Source organism: Scophthalmus maximus, chromosome 19 (assembly GCF_022379125.1).
Source record: "Scophthalmus maximus strain ysfricsl-2021 chromosome 19, ASM2237912v1, whole genome shotgun sequence".
Classification (NCBI taxonomy): domain Eukaryota; kingdom Metazoa; phylum Chordata; class Actinopteri; order Pleuronectiformes; family Scophthalmidae; genus Scophthalmus; species Scophthalmus maximus.
In genome coordinates, this window is record NC_061533.1 from 16,807,644 (window position 1) to 16,831,025 (window position 23,382).

General features: G+C 44.8%; 3 protein-coding genes across 5 annotated transcripts; 1 reads left to right on the plus strand and 2 right to left on the minus strand.

The window, feature by feature from the left end:
• Positions 1-4: 4 nt before the first annotated feature.
• acsl2 (acyl-CoA synthetase long chain family member 2) lies at positions 5-11,093 on the minus strand. 2 transcript variants are annotated; one of them, XM_035639755.2, is made up of 21 exons: positions 10,990-11,078; positions 7,544-7,597; positions 6,545-6,810; positions 6,312-6,426; positions 5,856-5,920; positions 5,647-5,748; positions 4,856-4,955; positions 3,758-3,936; positions 3,599-3,631; positions 3,341-3,392; positions 3,111-3,184; positions 2,707-2,784; positions 2,488-2,622; positions 2,260-2,394; positions 2,011-2,179; positions 1,835-1,923; positions 1,637-1,753; positions 1,395-1,538; positions 1,185-1,286; positions 1,026-1,097; positions 5-923 (listed from the first exon to the last, which is right to left on the minus strand). In XM_035639755.2, exons 3-21 carry the CDS (start codon positions 6,806-6,808, stop codon positions 783-785), a joined length of 2,166 nt encoding a protein of 721 aa, XP_035495648.1. In that variant the 5' UTR covers positions 6,809-6,810; positions 7,544-7,597; positions 10,990-11,078; the 3' UTR covers positions 5-782. The 2 variants fall into 2 exon arrangements, with proteins under 2 accessions (XP_035495648.1, XP_035495647.1); XM_035639754.2 differs by lacking the exon at positions 7,544-7,597 and having other exon boundaries at positions 10,990-11,093.
• Positions 11,094-11,223: 130 nt separating this feature from the next.
• prkg1l (protein kinase cGMP-dependent 1, like) lies at positions 11,224-20,744 on the minus strand. Of its 2 annotated transcripts, none has more exons than XM_047329118.1 (21): positions 20,636-20,744; positions 19,127-19,285; positions 18,061-18,253; positions 17,829-17,952; positions 17,477-17,643; positions 17,043-17,156; positions 15,372-15,477; positions 15,136-15,199; positions 14,721-14,798; positions 14,422-14,516; positions 14,140-14,205; positions 13,953-14,030; positions 13,754-13,850; positions 13,507-13,646; positions 13,326-13,415; positions 12,987-13,128; positions 12,713-12,876; positions 12,484-12,606; positions 12,087-12,146; positions 11,925-11,991; positions 11,224-11,828 (listed from the first exon to the last, which is right to left on the minus strand). In XM_047329118.1, the coding sequence occupies exons 1-21, from the start codon at positions 20,645-20,647 to the stop codon at positions 11,745-11,747; spliced, it is 2,223 nt and encodes a 740-aa protein (XP_047185074.1). In that variant the 5' UTR covers positions 20,648-20,744; the 3' UTR covers positions 11,224-11,744. The 2 variants fall into 2 exon arrangements, with proteins under 2 accessions (XP_047185074.1, XP_047185073.1); XM_047329117.1 differs by having other exon boundaries at positions 12,087-12,149; positions 20,636-20,741.
• Positions 19,959-23,287, plus strand: ubl4a (ubiquitin like 4A). Its single transcript, XM_035639614.1, has 4 exons — positions 19,959-20,229; positions 21,335-21,440; positions 21,545-21,765; positions 22,648-23,287. The coding sequence occupies exons 1-4, from the start codon at positions 20,170-20,172 to the stop codon at positions 22,753-22,755; spliced, it is 495 nt and encodes a 164-aa protein (XP_035495507.1). The 5' UTR covers positions 19,959-20,169; the 3' UTR covers positions 22,756-23,287.
• Positions 23,288-23,382: the final 95 nt, after the last annotated feature.

Sequence of the window (23,382 nt, forward strand, 5' to 3'; positions counted from 1 at the left end):
GGAGTTATCAGTTACTAATCTTTATTTCTGTTCAGTTTCACTTTACTGGAATTAGTAGTGTCCCGTTGACAAATGTCAATATAAGAAGCATTTACTGTACAGCCCTTTTTTTTTTTTTATACAAGTCATTGCTGCTTGAAACCCTCATTAGTTGTAGTGGTTTAACTCCAGGTGAAGGATTACATCCTCACAGGTTTATGAAATCTTTCAGAACCAATTAGAAAGACGCACGACCATCGAGCTAAGAACAAGGACGGTCATGGAAAAGCTTGTATCATGGTGAACCATCAACCTTAAAATACAAACCTACAATTAATGCAAGTTCTAACAGCCTCACGAGTAAAGTGTCCCTTTAAAAAAAAAAAAAAATCCTTGCTTGGCTAATGAACAGGGCAGTGAAAGTAAAATATCTAATTGTCTCTGCAGTTTGCTCCCTAATAACTTACGTGATTCTTCTCTCTACAACTACACAATAATTTATACAACAGTTAAATCACCCGTTCAAAGCATTGTTCTGGATTACTGACAATGACAACTGTGAGACGAACAAAAATAAAATGGTTTGGTCCCATTCTGTTCTTTTTCATGTGAAGAGTTAATACACATTACACACGTGCAAGTGGTGGACTCCGGTGGTCGTGAATTAAAATACCAATAACCGAACATTTATATATTTAAGATGAGGCACTGCTGGACATTGAAGATATACATTCCACTCCCACCCCCTTATTTGACACCGGTGACCCTCGTCTGCTGTGTGTGAATCATTACGGAGTAGTCTTTTAAATGGCCGTCTTGCTGTACATGTCTGATATCTGTTCCTGAAAGACTCTGCGTATGTCGGCACGTCTACTTTTCAGGGTGGGTGTGAGGAGGCCGTTGGCGACGCTGAACATCTCGGGATGCAAGTGAAGGTCCTTCACCTGAAAGGAGGGAGCGACATGGCACAATCACAGACTCAAGTCAGCATTGGGACGTTTGCAGCTTGTTAAGTTTAACTGGCGGTTCCAACAGATGTGACTCACTTGCTCAAAGGACTTTAGCCCTGCTTCCTTGCCCACGGCTTTCATGTCCTCTAATACTGCCGTCTTCACATCCTATTGGAAGACACATTTTTTTTAAGAATCCACACAGCAGTGTAAAGTAGTTACATCGAAGGGATGACATTTTGAGATTTGACTTACGGGATTCTGGCACAGCTCCTCGTAGGACCCCACGATTCCCCGCTCTTTAGCCCAGTCAACAAACACCTCGAGGTCCGGCACAACTATGCCTATGAGATAAGACTGGTGACACGAAATACAAGAGAAAAATCAAATATTTCACTCTGCACCTTGGACCATGTTTTGCATATAGATCGACTAAATTGGACTTGCATCATATCAGTGTTGTACCTGTAAACTATCTCCATGCACGAACACCTGGAGCACAGGAACACAGCGCGTGTAGACATTTTCTATCTTCTCCGGAGCGATGTACTCTCCCTGGGACAACTTGAAGATGTGCTTCTTTCTGTCAATGATGCGCAGTGTCCCGTTCTGGCCCAAGACAAACGTAGACGCACATTACTTCACTCAGGGAACTGTATGACTACATGTCCCATCACCCATGGGCTGCTTATTCTGACTAAACTCACTGGAAGCCACTGGCCCACATCCCCGCTGTGCAGCCAGCCGTCGCTGTCCAAGGCCTCGGCCGTCCTCTCTGGGTCCCTCAGGTAGCCTCTGAACACGCTGGGGCCACGAATGCAGATCTAACGCAGGATGAAGCCGTGAGAAGTGTCAGCAGGCGTCGTCTGGTAGTATGCACAGTAGGATTGCATCGTTCGACTCACCTCCCCTTCTCCATTCTTGGCGTGGTAGTTCATGTCGGGGATGTCAACCAGCTTCACCACGGCACAGGGCAAAGGAGCGCCAACGTGCCCTGACAGACACACAAACACACCTGCTGAGGAGAGGGGGTCCCCTGCATGGGAACCGAAGGAAGGTAAAGAATCCGATGGTTTCCTACCTGCGCTCCAGTCTCCCGGCATGGAGAAGGTGCAGCCTGCCGTGCACTCTGTCTGACCATAACCCTCGAATATCAGGCAGCCCAGGGTGGCTCTGAGGAAGGACAGCACCGTGGGGGAGATGGGTGCTGAAGCAGTCAGGGCGAACCGTAGATTACCTCCCAAACTGGCCTGAAACACATAAAATCAAAAGCAACATCGTGAGAAAATGTGATCCAGGCAGGAATTAAATGGAACTCTCCGCCACTGACCTGAATCCTGTTGAACACTAGTTTGTCCCACAGACTGTTGTTACGTACGACCCCACTGCTGAGCTCCGCCTGCTTTCTCCTCACAGCGTAGTGAAGCAAAGCCCGTCGCAGCGGAGAGGTCACAGAGCCCAGGATCTTCAGTCAGGACGTAAACACAAAGCAAGGTTTCAAATATCGCCTGCTAAGCCCTCTTTATGCCAATGTCAAGATCTGAATGCGTTTTGTGACCTTGTCGTAGATGCGGTTGAGCAATCGGGGCACAACGGGAAAGAAGGTTGGTTTGAGCGTTTTAATGTCATCCATGAGAAGAGAAATGTCCCCCTGGTAGAATCCTACTCTGGCCCCGTGACAGAACATGGAGACCTGTGACAGAAATAGACCCACGTCTTTACACACGAACACGCAGCAGGAGGGGGGAAAAGAACTTCGGGGAAGAGGATCAAGTACCTGAATCATCCTCTCAAACATGTGGGCAAGCGGCAGGTACGAGATCGACACGTCCTCTTGCTGGATCACAAACGAACCCTTGGAGGATACGAGAAATGAAATGAGCAAAGCACCAGGGAGAGATAAAGTTCAGGCGGCGGCGGCAGCGTACGGTGAAGCCTCGCAGGCAATCAAACATGCTGCACGGCTTTTTTCAACAGCAGTTAGCCAGCCGAATCTTTATACCGGGGCAATTAGTCAGAGTACCTCGTAGCGACAGGGGCAATCAAACACCCAATTAATCATACCATTAGACACAGCAGGGAGAGGGACAGCTTTGAGATATAGAGACACAAGCAGATGGGAAGTGGTGGAAGCTGTGAGGCTGTTCTCAATTAGACAAGGAGGTGGAAGTGTAGACAGACCTCCAAGATCTTAATGACAGAGGAAGTGTTGGAGGCGATGTTGCCGTGGGTGATCATGGCTCCCTTGGGCTTCCCTGGATAAATAAACAAGACATCATTGCAGTGCTCGGCACAGCAAAGGAAACTACAGCGGTGCCATAAAGAGGGGTTGTTAGTGGGCACTGAAGGACACTTCTCTAATGTTGTGAGTGAAGGATAATTAGGGAGGGACTCATGAGATCAGACGATACCTGTGGTTCCACTGGTGAAGCAAACCACGGCCAGGTCCTGGGGCTGGGGCGGCTACAGCAGGCAGCAATAAAAAATGACAATATGACATCGGGCTTCCTCCACTCTTCATTCAAGCAATGTTAACAAGTCAGTGTTAATTACATCTTATGGGACAGGGGCAACAATAAAACTGTCAAGCTAGCATTTAGAGGGGGATCGGCTATTTACTGGAATCAGTTTGGTGGGGTGATACAGCGGCTGAGAGACGATGAACTCACCACAGGATCTTTGAGGTTCTGCCTTCCCAGGTCCTAAGATGTGGACAGCGAGGAGGTCATTCATATCAATTTACATCAGCAGCAGCATAGATTAAAGGGGAGACATTTCAATGAGTCATGCATTATAGGGATTCAGTGCTTCCACCCCGCTACGCTCACCATGAGCTGCTCCAGCTTCAGAACCTCCACCTCGCAGGCCTTCGCCCTCTCCACAAGGGCCTCGCTGAAACTGTCGAAGAGAACCAGGCAGGAGAGCTTCGGAGTCACGCCTTTCTCCTTGTTCTCCAGCAGAGACGCTGCCTTATCCTCCCGGTCACAGATCACCAGAGAGATCTCCGCTGAGGACAAGACACACGGATTAACTTTTTACCTGTCACATGCAGGAAAAATGTCACGGCAGCAGAAGTACAAGAACTGACAGAAATAGGGTTAAAACGTTAGAACAATTCTTAGTACTAGCTATTACTATCTACTACATAAGAATGAAGTATGAAAAAATATATATACAGTAACTAGGTAAAGTAATTAAGTACATTTACTCAAGAATTACACTTAAATTGATATTTCATACTGCAACTACTCCACTCACTCACTCTCTGTCTCTGACAACTGTAGTTACTTGTGACTTTGCAGATTCAGAGTTTACATCAAAGACACAAAGACAAGACAGATTACAATACATTATTAAAGACTAAATCTGTTTTTTTCAATCCAGTTACAAAAAAAGATATTAGCAGCAACCACATAGAGTGACTCCAAACCTTGAGAACAACAGAGTGTGTGTATATATATATATATATATATATATATATATATATATGTATATATACACATTTTATATAACTTCCATCTTTTTCCTGTAGAACCTCTACATTTACCTTTTATTCACTTAGTACATTTAGCTCATAATACTTGTGTACTTGTATTCAAGTAGGACTGTGAAAGCAGGAAACTTACTTGTAATGAAGTATTTTTACATATGGTACATTTACAAATACTTTACAAATTTCTTCCACGGCTGTTTGCAACATACAGTAAATATAGTTTTCTCCTGTAGTCTCTCAGATTATAGATTTTTTTCTTTAAGTGATATGAAAATATGCACATGGTTTGCATGTCTCCATCAGTCTACAAAACAAATGAAAAACTCGAATCAAATCTGTTTTGATACAGTATGGCAAACTGACAAGACTGGTGAACCGTTCCTTGTCAAGCATGTCTTTCCTTAAATTTCTGCACGAAGGCTTTTTTCCTCACCCAGGTTGAGTATGTGGACCATGGCCTCCAGCCCAAGGGTGTCGTACAGAGGCACCACCACCATGGAGAACGTGTAGCAGGCCAGTTCTGAGATGATCCACTGTGGCCAGCAGGGGGAGACAGAGCAGTACCGTTACACTCACCTCCAGTCTGCACCCACTCAGGTATTTTTGTTGAGGTAAATATCTAAACACCAGAGACTTTTTTGGCATTAAAGTCTATATCACATGCAAACTCTTTTTTTTTTTTACAAAATAAATAAAACAACATTCAAAATGATAATGAGAAAAAAAAAACACCATCCACAGTATTGGCTGGTATGATGGAGCACAAACTTCATCAAAAATCCACCCATTATCTATTCTGCTTTATCCTTCAAGGGTCGTGGAGGGGCCCTAAAAATGGGCCTTAACCTCGCATATATATTAAATATGAATATGGGAGCAGACATGTTCCAATATTAGCCGCCCTGGAGACCCACATCCATCACCAGCCCTCAATATGAATAAAGGACAGACACAGACAAACAGCAATTCCAATTTGAAAACTCTGTAGGTGAAGTTGTGATTTTGGGCTCCAAGGTTTAGATAATCATTCACAAACCTCTATGGAGATGTGTGGAGTGTATGAGAATGAATCAGAATCTGAATATATCAAGTTCTACCCCGGTGAAATATAGTTTTGAACGGCCAACAATCTCCATTAGAGGCAAGAACAATTCACGTCTTAATGGTGATCTAATCGATTCCAAAGCTCACAGGAATCCAACAGAGTCATGGGTGATCACATACCTCTGGTCTGTTTTGTGCAAATATCCCAACAAACTGCTGCGGGTTCGGCTGGCAGCCTTTAGCCAGCAGCCCGGAGCCGAGCACCTGTGCCTGCTCGGCCACCTGAGGGATCGGAGAGACACCGTGTAAAAAAAACAAAACAACAGCAAGGAGTAACAGATGACACTGAACCACTATGATGACGCTCAATATACTGGAATATGTCAGACCTCAGTGTAGGAGATCCACTGGTAGGGCTGACCCGGCTTCCTGGAGCCAAGGCAGGAGCCATTTCCTGAAGGACCCAAAGACAGCAGAGTCACGCCAGTTCAAACACAAGTAAGATTCATATCACGGATTATGAGATATCTTTCGTTTTTTCTTTTTTTTTCCTCTAGTGGAATTATATTATGATGAATAATTTTAACTGTGTAATAGATGATACAACTCTTAGGTTAATTAGGTTAACTAGAACTAAAACAAATTGTATGAGTCTTTATGTGCGCTTCACACAAATTTGACTGTTAAGCAAGTTTTACTTTGAAGATGCATCAGTAAGTTACTTCTGGATGTATATGCACATGCTGTTACTTCTTACATCTCACTCAGTGCCAGTTTTGATCGCACAATCACATTTTGCGATAAGGTTGAATGAAATGTGTGGTGAAAGTGTCCATTGCCATCACCCGCGATCCTCAGGCCTCTCTGGAACATGTCGTAATACGTCCTGGTGTCATCGTAGTAAAACTCCAGCAGTGAGTCATCTGGAAGAAGAGCCGATCGCCTGCAGCTGGAATCTCCCTGCAACAAACACACCTGTCCTCAAAACGCCTTGAACATACACCCCTAAGATGAGAGCGTATCCCGTTTGCACAAGTCTAAATGCGATGACGCCAACAGCGACCATGAATTCACTCACGTTCACGGCTACACTCTGGGCCTGTAGATCACAGGGGGGACGCATGGGTCGAGGACGGGTCACCAGCCAGTACGCAGTGAGGGAGGCGAGGGCTCCTAAACCCAGCAGGGAGGAGGGCGACAGGGACAGGGAGGACAGGGAGGAGGACAGGGAGAAGGACGACAGAGGCAGAGATGGCAGAAGACTCCACAAGTCGTCAGAGGACTCAGAGCCTCGGAGTCCCGTGCTCGAGCGGAGTGACCGTAACCACTCCGGGAAATGCATAGCTGAGAGAGAAGAGGACAGAGGGGAAAGAAAATACCCAGTAAAACAAAAGGAAATTACACAGTGCATTCACATCACAAAAGTCTCTTTGTGCCAGAGTGGGGAAAATCTAATTTGCTTGTGGAAGCACCACAACAATAAACATGTAGCAGGCAAAGAAACTTTTTGTAAATGCTTTTTTTCCTGAAGCATCTTTATAATGTTTTCTAATCTGTATAGCGTTTGTTTTATTTCCTTTAATTTCTATCAGATAAAAATAATTACTCTGCTTTTATCATCTTCTATTTCTTTTCCTCCGATGCACTTTGTTACTTTCTTGCAGCACTGATTGTGATAGATACTTCTTTCTATATGTGCCCATCTTATATCTTTTTACAAGAAAACATCTTCAAATTACTATGTGTCTAACGCACTATGTCTAATATCTCCTTTGGTGCTTATCAATGATATGTTGAAAGATTTTTCTTTCAATGTTAAGAGCACAACAAAGAAATGATGGAAATTGCAGAATTAATTTCACAACAAATCATAAAATTGTGAATTATTTCAGGATTTTCTGTGCAATAAGAAAAACTCACTGAAACGGTTCAAGAACAAAAGTTCCCGACTAAATCAGGACTGCTACTCTCCACCTCAGTGAACTGGTCACTACAGAATGCAACAAAACCAGAGAGAACAAAAAAAAATATGATCAAAAACTTCCTTCCACTTCTGAAATAATAAAGTGTAAAGTACCAGTCTGAAGAGTTGGGTTAAAAGACTGGATCTCACCGGGTCACAGACTTGGCTCTGCACACAGAGAGAGAAGAAGAGGAGAAATGGCCTGAGCTGTATACAGGGGAGGGTGGGGGATGGGGGGGGGGCACCAGGAAGTAATAACGATTGGCTTAAAAGAAACAGGCACCGAGGTTACTCTAAGGCATGTTGCATGTACCACTCTTCCATCCAACAGGGAGCGAGAGACTGGGGGTTCGTACAGTAGTGAGGGGCTGGGGACGAGATAGGGTGAGGAGGAGGACCATGCGTTGGCGAGGGGGGGTTAGTCCACCCCCATGATTCCCTGCCAGAGACTTCATTGTTCATATCAGAACTGAAGAAAAAGGGGGACCAACAGGCAGCGGAAGGGCAGTCTGACAACGACATGTAGCCCCATAACAAACTTCGGCAGCGTTTGCTCACTTCTCCCAAAAACTGCTCATTTCACCCCCACCCCCTACCCCCACCCCCCCACCGGCTAACAAACCACTCCATCTTCCACCAGGCAGGGAATTCACGTCACTGAATGAATCTCCCCTTTCACCACATCCACTCCCCTCCCCGAACACCCCCTCAACCTCTCACCCACTTTCTCCCCCAGTGCCCAATAGAAGAGGGGGTAGAGAGTGATATCACACCCCTCCCTCCTCTCCGACCGGGGGCCGATGCTGAGCTGCTTTCCCCTGCCTGTGCAAAGTGATGGCACACATCCTCTGCAGACTGATGCTACAGTCTGCAGAGGATTTCAAGAATCGATCCATACGAGTCAAAGGAGCTCAGTTGCCACTTCTACACCTCCTGGTGTAACAAAGCAACTGGTGGTTCCCCTCATGTGCTTTCACAAGGTAAATAACTGGATAGCAAGGGGCTTTGTGAAAGAAAAGAAAAAAGGACAGTGTTCTGTGAAGAGAGCTTCCTGCAGCCCCTTTTTGCAGTCTCTCTCCACCGCTCCCTCCTCTCTCGCTCCCATTCATAATGGCCATTGTGAAGGCCCAGACAGACGCCATTGTGCTCCCTGCTTCTACTCCCTGGAAGACACGAGACACAAGACAATGGCGCACACATGTGAAGATAAACTGAAGGGAAACAAATGCACCTTCACGGACTGTGCCAGTCCCTGCTGGGAGAGAGAGACCTGGACGCTCTGGCGGTCGGCACCTGGATTTATTTTAACGGAGCTGATTGCATAGCAGGACACACACATGACAGAGGCGCGTCTGTAATGGATCAAGTGGACTGGATTACATTCACGTCTGTTGCCAATAATCCAAATATGGGAACGAAGTGACATCTTGCTGCGGAGTGCACAGGAAACGGCGTGGAACAGCGGAGTGCAGGTTCACAGGGAGGCATATTAACAGAGGGCCCGAGGCGGTCTGCAAGTCTGTGCACATTCGCTGCTGCTGGCAGACTATATCCAGAGCTGCAGTACAGTATGCGATTAAAAAACAGGCGTGAGCAACACAGGACGTGGAATGTGCAAAAGCAGAAAACCAAAAACAGGTTTTGAGGAAGATCTGGCAAGAAATCCAACTGTCAAACTCTATTTTGGTTGCCTTAAAATGCAATGAGCCTCGCATAAATTGAACTATGATGGGTTTAAATTAATAATATCAAAAATAAGACAAAAAAAATTGACTTTGGAATTCAATTTTAAAAGTGTCAACAGTAAACAAGCAACCTTGTCTTAAAACCTATATTTAAATATAAAATGTAGATAAGTAGCCTCTTAAATGTGTTTGGTACAGTAAGAAGTCGACTGTCAGTCGTCAGGAATATATTTTGGCACAACGTCATCCACAAATCATCTTCAATGAATAAAAAGGAGCCTGCGCAAAGTCGAGAGTAGAGAAGGGGAAGAAGAAATCTAAAGGCTTTTTGGTCAAACGTGATCGAGCAGTCAAGGCTGCTTTTAAAAAAATGTATGCAGAATTGATTTCTTTTTTCAGGAGCAGACAGAAAAGGGACTGACATTAGTCATGTTCTTGCAGTGAGTGAGAGCTATTTTTTTTTTGCCATCCACCTGTTAACACAAACTTAGATTATAGGTTTTGGACGAGGAGTAACAGAACGAGAAGAGGCTCTGTACAGTGGCCGACAGGGCTTCTGTGTTGATGAGGGGAGCGATGCTGGGGAATGCTTCCCCCTGACCCAGAAAACTACAGGAGGTAACACAAAGTAGAGGAGGGGGGGAAGCTTTTTGTACGCACACCACCACCACCACCACCACCAGCAGCAGCAGCAGCAGCAGCAGCAATGAACTCTGGTCACTTTCCATGTGCCCGGAGTAGTGAATGGTCCGACCGAGGGGAGATGAGGAGAGAGTTACAGAGGGGACACGTGACGCTGGCAGGGCGGCGGGGGAAACCAGAAGAGGAGAAAGAATGAAACTCGGGGCTGTGTTCTGGCTGCCATTTCCCAAGTGAACCGCGAAGAACGGGGACACACACTCGGCCCACGACGAGGGTTTTCTTGTCGAGGAGGAAGGAGATGGAGAACAAATGAGAAGGACCGCGCATCCTGCACGTGGAAAAAAACACCTTCACATGTCCACGGGCCGGTCATCGGTCTCCCATGGTCTCCAATGCCCTTGCAGCCGGATTGTAACAGACGCCACGACATTTGTGCACTTTCTTCCCTGCAGCCTCAAGTGTGCAGACGCGCGTAACTAAGCAGCATCGAGGTTCAGACATCACTATATATCACTACAATAAGGGTTATTATCCGTATGCCTCAGTGGTTTTGTGCACCAGGCCCTGCACGGCTGGGCACACAGGCCTCGGCCGCCCTACACTGTGCTCACACAACAGAGGAGCAGGGGATGTCTGTTGCACGCCCCACCACGATTAAAACACATGGCCATGCATGGCACCAGATTTGCATGCAACTACAGGAGTAAGGCGAAGAAAGGAAGAATGGCCCAGACAAAAACTGAGCGGCCAGAGGGTGAGGTCATACGTGCAGAGGTGTGATTTATCACGACAGAGTCAGAAACCCTTCTGTTCAGGGCTGGAGCACTTCCCCAACCATAATTATCCTCAGCTTGGATCAGGGGGGGGGGGAGAAACAAAATCCCACAGCTATGTGCCTGAGTTGACAGTTACACACGAGTGCATTCCACTTTTCGTCTTGTTCTTTAAAGCTACAGGCACAGGCATACATTGAAGAGTCAGGTGAGCAAAGGTTCAAATGCAGAAAGGGCATCTTAAATCTAGGATTATTGTTGAGACTCGTCGTCTGGAACTGATCCCGACCAGCCTGTCAGCGGGACTAGAACAAACCGTCAGCTCGGCAGCCTGCAGACTCAAGACCGGACTGCAGGTTCCAAACTCTTCTCATCACTTTCATAGTCATAGGATCATATCCCCCCCTTGTGAGAAGAAGCCAGTAAAGAACGGGGCAAAGAGAGAGCAATCGGAACTTACCTTTGGAAACACGCAGCCCTCCAATTCTGTCTTGGATTGCGCCACTAAATTAAAAACTTCACCCGCAGCTCCATGGAAATCTGTCCAGAGTCAAGCTGGAGACGATATATATATATTCATATCCTGTCAACACTTTCAAAATAAAAGCCCGACTCACGGCATCGTTGAGCCCATCCGAGCTAAGTTTGATAATTAAAATCAGAGGAGTTCGCCTAGAAATGAACAACAAAAAAAGAATAGCCATGTTTCTTTTTATTCCATTACTACTTTTATACATGCAAGTTATACCAGTTCCTCTCAAGAACCCCCAACCTTTTTTATGACGGTTTAATTCAATGATTTTATTTTGGAGGATAACAAGTTCCGGTATTTATACTCCCTCTCTGTAGCTTTCTTGCAGGACTCGTACGTCACTTGTTAATTACATGCAAGTATTTGGGGGAAGAGACGTTGTACAATCAGAATCCAGGGAAACAGAGGAAACACAAGACAAGCTCACGGAGCCTCTATGTTTATTGAGTTACATTCAACGGCAGTGACATCACTGAACTCCTACTTTTATAAATCAGCAAGTGGTTCTATACATCAAAAACAGTCTCAGCTCTACAGGGTCACTTATCAAACAGTAGCCCATCTACATCTAAAATATTTTTACATCTGAAAATATAATTAATTCTTGATGGCAGTAAGACCGAGAGCAGTGCAATATTCATGAGGACTAAACCTGCAGGTGATGAATTATTGCCTGACGGGCGTCAGAAATCCTCCCAGTTTGTGCACAGCTCCGCTGGGTCCACAGAGTAATCACCACAGGCACTGCTGTCAGGGGGAGGCGTGACCTGGAAGACAGCAGGACAGCGGGGGAAAAGTAAACTAAAGAATCAAGTGTATCTGGAAAACTCACTGGTTTATTCAAACTTACTTAAAAATCTTACTTTGGGAATAACCGGGGGGGTTAATGTTTTTTTACAAAGTCCGTCCCAGTTGAATCCTTCAAACCATCTGAATAAAAACAGAGCATCACGACCTGTAAAATCATGTTCTCCGAGCACGGGCCACAGTGTTTTTTCTCCGGTGTAATAAATCTGCCGCCTTACTTGTGCCTCTGAATGTCCTTGGCCCCATTCCTCAGACCGACCAGCCTCTCAGAGGGATTGCTCCTTGGTGATAGCGAAAAGGGAACACACAAATAAATACGCTATGAAATAATAATAATCAGATTCTGTCGTTCAAAAGGTGGTGTCACTGCACAGGTCAGATCCAATACAGCTGCACCATTTCTTAATCTGCTCTCTGTCTGCAAATGTGTGTTTGTGTGTGTGTGTGTGTGTGTGTGTGTGTTGGAGCTAGAAGAAAAGAAATATATATTTCCTCTCTTACAAAGTACACAAGGGTGGGTGGATGCAGGATGTTTTGTATGTTTTTATGAGAAGGGCTGCCAGATAACTACAAAACTGTCATTAATTTTGACATTCATGGTGTGTAATTGGTCACCTGCACAGTTTCTTTATGAGACTGGAGGCACATGTGCTGAAGTTTTTGGGGAAGTCCATCTGAGCGACGCCGCGAATGGTCGCCGCGAGAATGTCCACTGGGTCAGAGCCGCTGAATGGGAGCCTGGAGAGAAAAACACAAACCTGTCACTATCACTTTAATCTGCAACTCGAGAAATGAGCTGAAAAAAGAAGTTCTGCCGGGCTCTCACAGAACTGCATAAACTTACCCACCACTCAGTAGTTCAAACACAAATATGCCCAGTGACCAGAAGTCCACAGATGTACTGTGACCTTTGCTCAAGATGATTTCAGGTGCCATATAGCCCAGCGTGCCGCAGAACGTCCAGGTTTTCTTACCCACCTCGACCTGCTTTAGACACCTGGAGCCAATCTACAGAAGGCACATGTCAGGACAGTCAAAGTTACCATTGGTTAAATAAAATTAAAAAAATCAATAGAATAATCAAAATGTGAACTTGAGTTTGTAACCAACTGTAGCACCAGTTTGGCATAACCATGCTCATCCAGAACAACATTCTCAGGCTTGACGTCTCTATAGACGACACCTCGACAGTGGAGAAAGGTCAAGGCCTCGACCACACACGCGGTGTAGAATCTGGTGCTGCGTTCGTCCAAGTAACCTCTGAAACAGTAGAGTGCTGATTTACACATCACAAAACAAATGTGTGACGTAGACAAACGTTAGACATCAGACCCAGGCTAATCATAAAGAATTGAACTGTGATGAAAGCTTGGTTGAAAGCACAGTGGCACGTTTGTATCAGCGTAATGGCAAAAAGTGCCTCGAATCTAAATTTCCTGTCATTCAAAAATACTTACTTATCTGCAAGCAGACCATATAAATCCCCACCGAGACAGGCCTCTGTCAGCATGTACAGGCACTCTGGGTCTCGAAAGGTTTTATGTAGCCTGTGATCGACGAAATACAGTTAGAGAAATTTGAATCAACAACAAAGTAAATCAAACCACAATAAATCGATAACTATTGAAGAGCGGACACCTGATTATGAACGGACTGTGAGCCTCCATCAGTATGCGTCCTTCTCTCAGGACGTGCTCTCGATGACCATTGTTAAAAATCGGTTTCTTCTCAAGGACCTTCATGGCAAAATGACACTTGATGTTGCTCTTTAGTTTTACCTGTCAGAGGAGAAAATCAAAAGATTGCATTATAGGGACATGGAAACCTCGGACTGGGCAGCGGCACAGTGATCACAAGGTCGGACGGGGTCAAGATCTGCTCTTACCAGGTCTACGTGGCCAAACTCCCCGGCTGCTAGAGAGCAAATAATGTGGAAATCACTCAAAGTGGAAGATGAGAGGAAGCCATAATCCTCATCTGACCTGCTTACAAGGAAAACCGGGGTGAGCCGATAATTTGTGTTTTTCTATAGATACAAAAAGCATGTACTCTCTTGTTCGAGACAGTGTTGTGATGCTCCTCACTCGACTTGCGAGTCACAGCTTTGTTGCACCTCGTGATTGCAGTCAAACACCAACCCGTCGATTATGTCTTTGAAGGCCCTGAAACACAGAAGCACGCGGATACACAGCACAACGGTTTCTGACCGATTTAGAGCATATTGCCATTTTTATACACAGGTAATTCAATTAACACAAAACGTCCACTCACTGTCTGTCTATTTCCAAGCATGTAACTGCACCGGCAGCAACAACACTCACGGTCCGGACTTCCTCTCTATAGACAGAGTCAAGAAAGTATCATAAGAAAAACATGATGTCAGCAATGCAAACGCAATACAAAAAAAATGAATCACTGACATTATGCCAAGGTCAAGGTCAAGGCAACTGTCCCTTTCTACCATCATGTGCTGTTTTCATAACAGCTGCCGAAAACAAGGTCCAATTTTTCTTTGCAGCATCTTCACAATGTGAATTATTTCTTTCATCTTACCCCCACAGAGCTTTTTCTCCAAACCATTGTCCCTCGGAGAGCTGGGAGAGGACTATCTGCTCTTCATGCCCAGGCTTCTTCTCTGTCACTTCCACCTGGCAAACCCAAAAGGCAGGTAATGGAAAAAGAGGGCGGCCTAATGGCCGAGAGCGATGTAGAAAAGTGCCAGAGTCAATTATCGCCATCACAAAGCAATTTCTGAAGCTGTGCTGACATTTTCACCCCTCCGCATGACAAATATATAATTTCTGAAAGCCTCATTTCATCTGTGCGCCAAAGCAAAGAGCATAAAACTTTACCTGGCCTTTGCTAATGATATAAAAGCTGTCTCTTGGGGCCTCCTGCCCAATGATGCACTCTCCTTCGCTGTAGTGTGTCTGTGGTAAGCAAACGACAGACGGAGGAGCAAGCAAAGCCATTTAGACAGAGGATGAAAAGAGTGGGAGAAAAACAAGCCCCTCTCTTACACACACTTAGAGACGAGGGGCTGCAAACAATGAAGGATTCATTCTGAAGCTATCATTGCACCTGCTTTTTAACTAAAGCAACACGCAGGCAGCTGAATATAGAAAATGAAGAGGGGCCGCGTGTAAGCAATCATGTTTACACGCGCTCCCTCTGTCTGCACTCATAATCTGTCGGCTGCTGTCTGTTTGAAGAGCGAGTGATGGTTACACAAAAACGCAGTTCACGTTTTAAGACCTTAAACTGTACCTCCTCCATGAGATCAGACATTTTCACGATGACATCCTCCGACAGTGACTGGAGGAAGGGAACGCTGCAGACACACAAGACACACACAGATATCATCCGCTGGGGCTGAGGGTTCGATTTTTATTTTTCCACATTTTCTAGGTTACTACGAATATCAGAGACATGTCATAGGAGCGGCGATATTTAGGACGACATGTAAACATGTGTCACATGAAGGGCATTGTTGCGATGGTCACCTGCGCAGCAGCTCCATTGTGCGAGAGACGCTGTCGAGACCACTCTGCATGAGCACGGCCTGGTAGCTCTTGTTGTCAAGAACCCACAGCCGACTGTCCATTTGTGCTGCAGATCAGAGACAGACAGAGGCAGAGGAAGTGATCAAAAGACTGAGTCAGTGACGCCGGAGCTCAGGTGGAGGCACAATCCAGCATCGGGCATTGAAAGTGACACATGTAGCCTGTGATGGATGTCGGTGTACAAGGCAAGATCCTGGGCTACAGCCTGGAGAGCAGACGGGGACATGTTGGCACCGCATCACATATGTTTACCAGGTAGAATCAAAAGAAGAAGTGTTTGCTTATTTTCCTTTGCAAAAGTCTTTTAATATAAATCTAATCTGGCTACCTTAGCCTTAATCAACCTCTTTCTAAAGAGCTTGGAAGAGTTGTGAATTAATTATGACCCATATTGATTGATTCATTAAAGCTTCCTGCAAACAGAAGTATATGTCCCCTGGACAGTCTCATTAGACCCAGGATCTGATAATATGATGCAGCCTACATATCTCAGTTCGCCCATTTTGGATTTACCCCATCGCTTTTTTTGAATACGTCTCATATGAATCACATTTCTTGGCCATTTTTGAAAAAATCTCAAATGTCGCAAATGAGGATTTTTCCCTTTGCCACACTGAACCTCCACAACCCGACCACGCCACCCTGTTTTCACCTGCTGCGTTATCACCCTCACGATGAAAGGGACCACATGAAAAGCAAACGCCTGATTGATGGTCTCTGATGGTAACAATGAAAAAAAAAAAAAAAGCAATTTCAGGTTGAGGAAGGAGATAAACACAGTGGGGCCCTGAACACAACAGAAGGGAAGGGCTGACTGAAATGGACAAGGAACGAAAGACACCAGTCTGCCGAAATGAGATGAGCATCGATACCAGAGAACAAACAAAGACTGTGATTTGGAAAAGCCGTCTGGTCGCAAGATAAAGACAGCTGTATGAAGGGCATGAGATGCTTAGGGACCAGACAAGGCAAATACACCCATTTTTCAATTTAAAGTGATTTTGGCTCTTTCCACAGCCTATTTATTTGTGAAACCAGGTCAGATGCAAGAGGCGATGGCTGAGAAAGTTTCCCCACAGGACTCTGTAATCAGCCTCTGAAAGGGAAATGGTAGCAAGCTTTGTACTTACTTCCTGGGGGAATATCACATACTCGTACACCATGCATATGTGACAAGTTATGGTGCGACCAAGAGGAGAGTGAACTGAATGCAAACTGGCAGTGGCGTTACTTGTAAATGTTGGTGAAAGTTCAGTAATTGCTCGCTGGATTTCAGGGAGGAGATGTGGAAGTCATTCAGTTGGCCGGCTGGCCGGCGTTACGCGGTAAAGGAGAAAATGTTTTAAATGCCCCATGACTCTGAGAAAACCGTGTGAAGCTGTGCTGTTGTCTGAGACATCAAAAGGTCTTTGATTTCAAATTCACCAGACGTCTTCTGTCCAAGACCACTGCCAGAAATCTGCCCGCTTCTGAAAGTCTCCTAAAAAAGAATTACTTGTGTGCCCACCAAATCAACATGAATCACAGTAAACCTCCAGCAGTGTCGTTGGTGTGACAGGTGATATCTGCGTGCAAATGGGAAACCAAGAAGCCAACGAAATGCTTTGGTACCTGAGACAGAGTAGGTGTGTGTGCAGTTGTAGAGGAGAGCCAGCTCTCCGAACATGTCCTCTGGCTCGATGGTGAGCAGCTTCAGTCCGTCTTTTGTCACCTCCAGCTTCCCTTCTGTCAATAGACACACAGTCAGTGAGGAAACACAGCATGTGCGCAACACGTACAACGGTTACGCGCACGTGTTTCCGTGTCAGAAAAACGAAGAGGGACGGTTCCGTCCCCCGTCTGCACAAACAACAGGCTCTGCAATCGTCCCTGACACGTCTTGACATTTCAAAACAAAACCTACATAAACTGTTATTGTGAGCTAGCAATAAGGAAAAATTACATTTTGATTGGACTGTTCTTGAGCAACTGTCATGTCTAAGAAGTGTTAATCGTGTGAATACGAGTGTTAAGTATTGTGACGTTTAAAGAGGAAAAGTATTCACCCTCTAAAACATAAGCCTGAGCCCCGTTGGTCCCCTCCTGAATGACATAGCAGCCTCGATTGATGGTGGTGGGATACATGCAGGCGATGATGTCACCGATTTCTCCATCGTCAAGATTCTTCAGAAAATCGTTCTTCAAAAATGCTGCCTGGATCAGCCTCTGAGACCTGGGGGACAGAAGGTGGGACACTGATGTAACAGGGCAAGTTGTTAAATGCCTCAAATTCAGGTGTTTGAAAAAATATTAGAAAATATTTATTTCTTCTGAGTCAGGCAGAAAGCACTTGGGTTAGCCTTGAACATTTGTGAGACAGATTGTGCCGAGAGCCGAGGGAACGCTGTGTGCTCTTACGCCTGGCTTTTGTCACAGCTTCTCTGTGAAACCATGGTGAGAGTCACCGGGTCCAGACTGAAGGGCTCAGAAATGACTGTTTTCCTATTGGCACTCTTCTTGTTCTCCAAGTGGGCCGAACAAGCTGCGGGACAAGAGAGAAAACAACACAGTAAATCAGAATTGTAGCCATCTTGAGGGTCTGTGCTACCTGTTGGTGCAATAAGACATTTGATAGAAAAGCAGCATGCACCTGCACTGACTGCGGAGGGTCCCGGGAGGGAGGCCGTGTTCCTGTGGCGATCCAGTTCATCCTGGAGTCTACGAATAAGTTCATCCTTGGCATCCAACTCCAGCTCCAACTCATCTATCAGTGTGTCCCTCTGGCGAAGCTCCTCGATCTTTAGTTGCAGGGCAAACTGGAGGTCCCGAAGTGTTCCCATTTCCTGCAAATACCAGTTGCCAAAACACAGCAAAATTTCTTTTTACAAACAATCATGGATATAGCGTACGTACATACAGAAATTGTATTTCCCCTTTTGCTTTTACCCTATGGTGTCAGACATTCTTGCTTGACAATTCTTCTCAAATGAATGTGCATTGTTGTTATTAATAATATATCAGGGGGATTTAATAAGGACTAATGGCTCCACATGGTTTCATTTAATAACATACACAGGGGAGTATGCTGTATGATAGATAGATAGATAGATAGATGGGTAGATGGATGGATGGATGGATAAATAGATAGATTTGATTACTGTTGTTAAAGTATGCAGTCACTGTATTTATCTATTCCTCTCTTTCCTTTTTCTAAATTTAAAAAAAAAATCCAAGGACGTTTAACACGGGAAAAAAATAGAAGTGCTATGAATAAAAACACTTTTAATAAAACACCTCTGATTCAAGGAAGGTCGCTATAAACTCTATTGAATGCCACACAAAAACACACTCACACAAGACACAAACACACTCACACAATACACAAACACACTCACACAACACACAAACACACTCACAAAACACACTCACACAACACACAAACACACTCACACAACACACACACACACACACACACAAACACACTCACACAACACACACACACACACACAAACACACTCACACAACACACACACACACACACACACATTTGTTTTTTCCATTTTCCATTTAGGCTCTCCTGCAGCCACAATCCATTGAGATACATGCAAAAAAGGGTAAAAATCTGACATAAGCCTGTTATATCATGCATCTGTGTTTACAAACTATAGTCCTGCAAAATACAATGCCTGTTGGCAGCTTCTCGTCGGATCACCTACCACGTGTAGAATGCAGGGTGATGTGGAAGTCCTCCTGGAGACTTGTCCCGCATAGGTTTGCTGCTGTCCGGCAGCGGCGCGTCCATCCGACAGGTGCAGATCTCCTCTACCACCGCCCCAGTGAAGGATGCTCCTCTCTCGCTCCGGTCTGACCGGGGGCTGAGCGCAGACAGCAGGCAATCACATGACCAAGACGGTGAGGAGCGTGTAATGAGAAATGCATGGGCTGGTCTGATCCCAACTGGGTCAGATGGTCTGCAGAGTATTTTCTGAGTCCCGCTGGGGGAATATATATATACGTGAGTCTCCGGCAAACTGAGTGGTGAACAAAAGCAATTGTACTCCCGAATGACTTGAACGAGAATGAGATGAAAAGAGATGAAGGTCTGGCTGTGCGCGTGGATCAGACCGCATCACTGAAGTGGCCGATACCTGGTTTGACAGTCAATTTTCCGTGACCAGCACTGTCATGATATAATGTATTTGATATAAACGCATGCACCAGTAGAATCATATATAAACTGTGTTAATACAACAATGATAGCGCTTTAGATGTGACTATAAACTGTAGGCTGACACAGGCTGATCACTTAATAATGAAAGTAAATAGTTTATGCTCATGCCACACAATAGAGATATGAGTACAGGAACAAAAGCACCAAGCACCAAAGAATAACAAAAAAGCAGTACTACTACTACTACTAACAATAATAATAATCTTCTATGACGTCTATATTCATCCTCTTTCTTTCTTTCCTTCTTTCGTTGTGGCTGGACTTTTCCCTTTTGGCTGCAACTGGAAAATAATATGCCACGTCTCTCTTTATTTTGGGTGGAGTTGTCCTCCACACAGCCAGTAGGTGGCAGTAATGTCGCCTGGGAGCCTCAGCGGGCTGCTCGCAGCTGCCGCAGAAGAAGATGGGCCGTTGACAAGAGGAGAAGCCCTTTTGAGTGAGCGAAGTAACGTTACATGAGTCGAGTTTACTTTTAATCCTTAGACGTAGTTTGTGTGTGTGTGTGGTCGTAGTCGTGTTTAGTTCGGGATGTCATCGAAAATGATCCTTACCGTGAAACCCCTTCAAGGAAAAGAATGCAGTGTGCAGGTAAGTTTGGCACCACGGAGCCAGCTAACTGCTAATTGTTAGCTCACTGACGCTAGCTTAGTTCGCAACATTAGCCGCTACACAAAGCCTGGTCGGTTAGCGGCGGTTCTGTCACATGCTGAGCTACCATTGAGTAGCGCTACCACTCGAATGCTACTTGAGAATGGATTATTATCGTTGTTGAATTAAAACCCAATAAGTGAATAATTAGACGCATCGTCGCCCAGGTATCACTTGATGTTAGTGTAGCTTTAGCCCGCTAGGCTCAGCCTCGAGAGGAGCACGATAACTGGCGGCGACGTTATAATTTCCTTTATCTTCTAACGTGGTTCTTGTATGAGAGGAACTGCGTCTGTAACTGGGGTTTAGGGGGGAAGGTTATGGTTTGGGGGGCAGAGCAGCCTACCACTGACATCATTTGTCACAACCTGAACAGTCTGCCGAGTTGTTCGCTGGTCCCAGTCCCAGTTTGTGCCCCCTTTGTTTTAAAGTGAGAACGTAAGTGTATGAGCCACAAACTGGGGCTCTAATCACGTATGTGTAGAAACACCCAAAGCACCCTATAGTGAAGTGTGAGTCATGTCTGGCACAGGCAGTGACGTGATATAAAGCTTTGATCGTGTGTGCGTGCGCGTGCGTGTGTATTAAATGAGGAAAACCAAACTAAATGTTTGTCTTTAGTGCTAAGTAGTGACTCTAAAATCTTCTTTCGTCTGTGTCAGTGATTAAGTACATGCTCACACTCTAACATGCCTGTTATTGGGCATGTCTGCAGTGCCAGTGGAATAGATATTACCACTGTAGGCCACTGGTTTATTTTTTTAATGGAGGTATATAAATAATATACCAAGGTAGATGTGTATTTATTGTGTGTGTGTGTGTGTGTGTGTGTGTGTGTGTGTGTGTGTGAGTGTGAGAGAGAGAGTTAATGAGAGAATGTGTGAGTAAATTCTTGATCTCATTCATCTTTGGTTCACAGTGAGAAGAAGATTGGCTATGCCCCACCGTAATTTAAATAATTAGCTAAAGCGAACAAGAGACTGTGACACTGTATGTATTTAGATCACATAAGTGTGGTTACAACGTCATGCTGTTGATCTTCCAGGTGACTGAAGATGAAAAAGTTGCCAGGGTGAAAGAACTTGTGTCCGAACATCTCAACATACCAGCAGACCAGCAGCGGTTGCTCTATAAAGGGAAGGCGCTTGCAGGTAGGTTTGCCATTAGTCAAGTGTTTCCTAACTTTTGTACATAACTTCTATCTATCTATCTGTTCACACTTTAAATCATTTGCATATTACATTGTTTTCCTCAGATGAACACAGACTGAGTGATTACTCCATTGGACCAGAGGCTAAACTGAATCTGGTGATCCGTCCAGTGGGTGAGAGGACTGCAGCTTCAGGGATGGCTGCCAGCAGCAGCAGTAGCTACGGCGGTGGCACACATAGAGGAGTGTGGCAGACGGTGTCCATGATACTTGCTCGACACTTTAGTCCAGCAGATGCAGCAAAAGTCCATGAACAGCTTATTAAGGTATTTAAATGCAGCATCTTTGCCCCTAAATTTGAGATGTGCATATGTTCAGTTGCAGAACAGCAAAATATTCAACAAGGCTGGAAACTGAAAATGTTAAAGAGTAATGCATCAAATGAAACTTTAAAGGTCTTTGGCCCAGTAATCATTGGTTAATGAACGTGCATGTGAGGGTAAGGTATTCATGTGATATCTTCTGGAAATTTGAGAATATTAATTAAGCAATAGCTCAGACCTTGCTATATGCTCTTTATACCACAGTTAAGGGCTGTTGTTCGGCCCGACACGAAGCGCCCCCCTTAATTCTGGTATAATGAGCATATATCACGGTCTGAAGTGAGATATTGCTCACTTCAGAGCGAGTGAGTGGAAAACGAGTATGGCGAAATGAAAGTAATAGACACTAATATTTCGTCAAAAAAGCAGTTTTGTAAAGAATAATTACTGGCTGTACAGTCCACGGCGGTTGCTATGCAAGGCTACGAGACGGTTGCTGGGTTCGCCGGCAATTTAAGTTTGCACGGCCCACGGCAAAACGCCATTCAGGCTGAACTTGTGCTTTGAGCTCTCATAAGTTTCCTCAACTAAACTCCGCGCTACTCACGTCTACTTACGCCGTTACTTTCTCAGTCGCGGAGGGATACGGACCTGTTCAAACTGATTCAACGTCATAGGCGTGGTATATGCTCAATATACTAACAATGAGCATGTTATAAAATTATTTTTACTAGATATTTCAGTTGAGTTGGTGATCTGTCACGACTGCCCCCATCCATCTAGTTGGTGGCATAGAACACATATATACTGTAATACATAAAATGTCAGTATAATATTTTGTCAACCTACTGTTTCTTAATAGTTCAATTTTGTTTTTTCTTCAAGGACTATGAGCGTTCACTGCGACAACTGAGTCTCGATGACATTGAGCGCTTAGCGGGTAGACTCCTTTACCCAGACGGTGAGGGGATGGACACCTCATACATGGACTGAGAATGAATGCCTAGCCGGAAGTTGCTTTATGTGATTGTCATTCTAGAGGTGCTCAGTGCCCTAGATGCATTCAGTGTTTAGAGTATGAGGCATGGACAATACAGTATCAGTTTTCCAGCACAGAGGCCTAATCAGTGGCTGAGTGAACACGGATAACACGGACTGTCTTAACAACAGGGCTTTCTTATCCAAGACCAAAGTAGTTGGATAAGAAAACTTTGTCAATATGAATCGGTCCTCGTCATTGATGTCACAGTCAAGACACGAGGCCTGATCACAATATTTGTATACAAAGGAATCCATTTATGCAGTTTGTTTCACATTATCTCTGGCTGCTACAACTCCCAGGGGACACTCACTTTTACTGGAGGGTATTTATTAGCAGTGTCTGTGTTAGGTGATGATTGCTGGGTGTTTTCTGTTAATCATCTATGCGAAGGTGATACATGTTTTATCCCATAAATACCTGATGGCAATGTATAATTTGTAAATATGTTTATATATATACATACAATAAAACACAAAAAAGACATGTTTGTTTCCTCTTGTGTTGTCCTGATATTTTAAATGATCTTCAAAAGCCTTTAATAAAGTGATGCTGGTTGATGAGAAGGGGTTTCTTTTTGT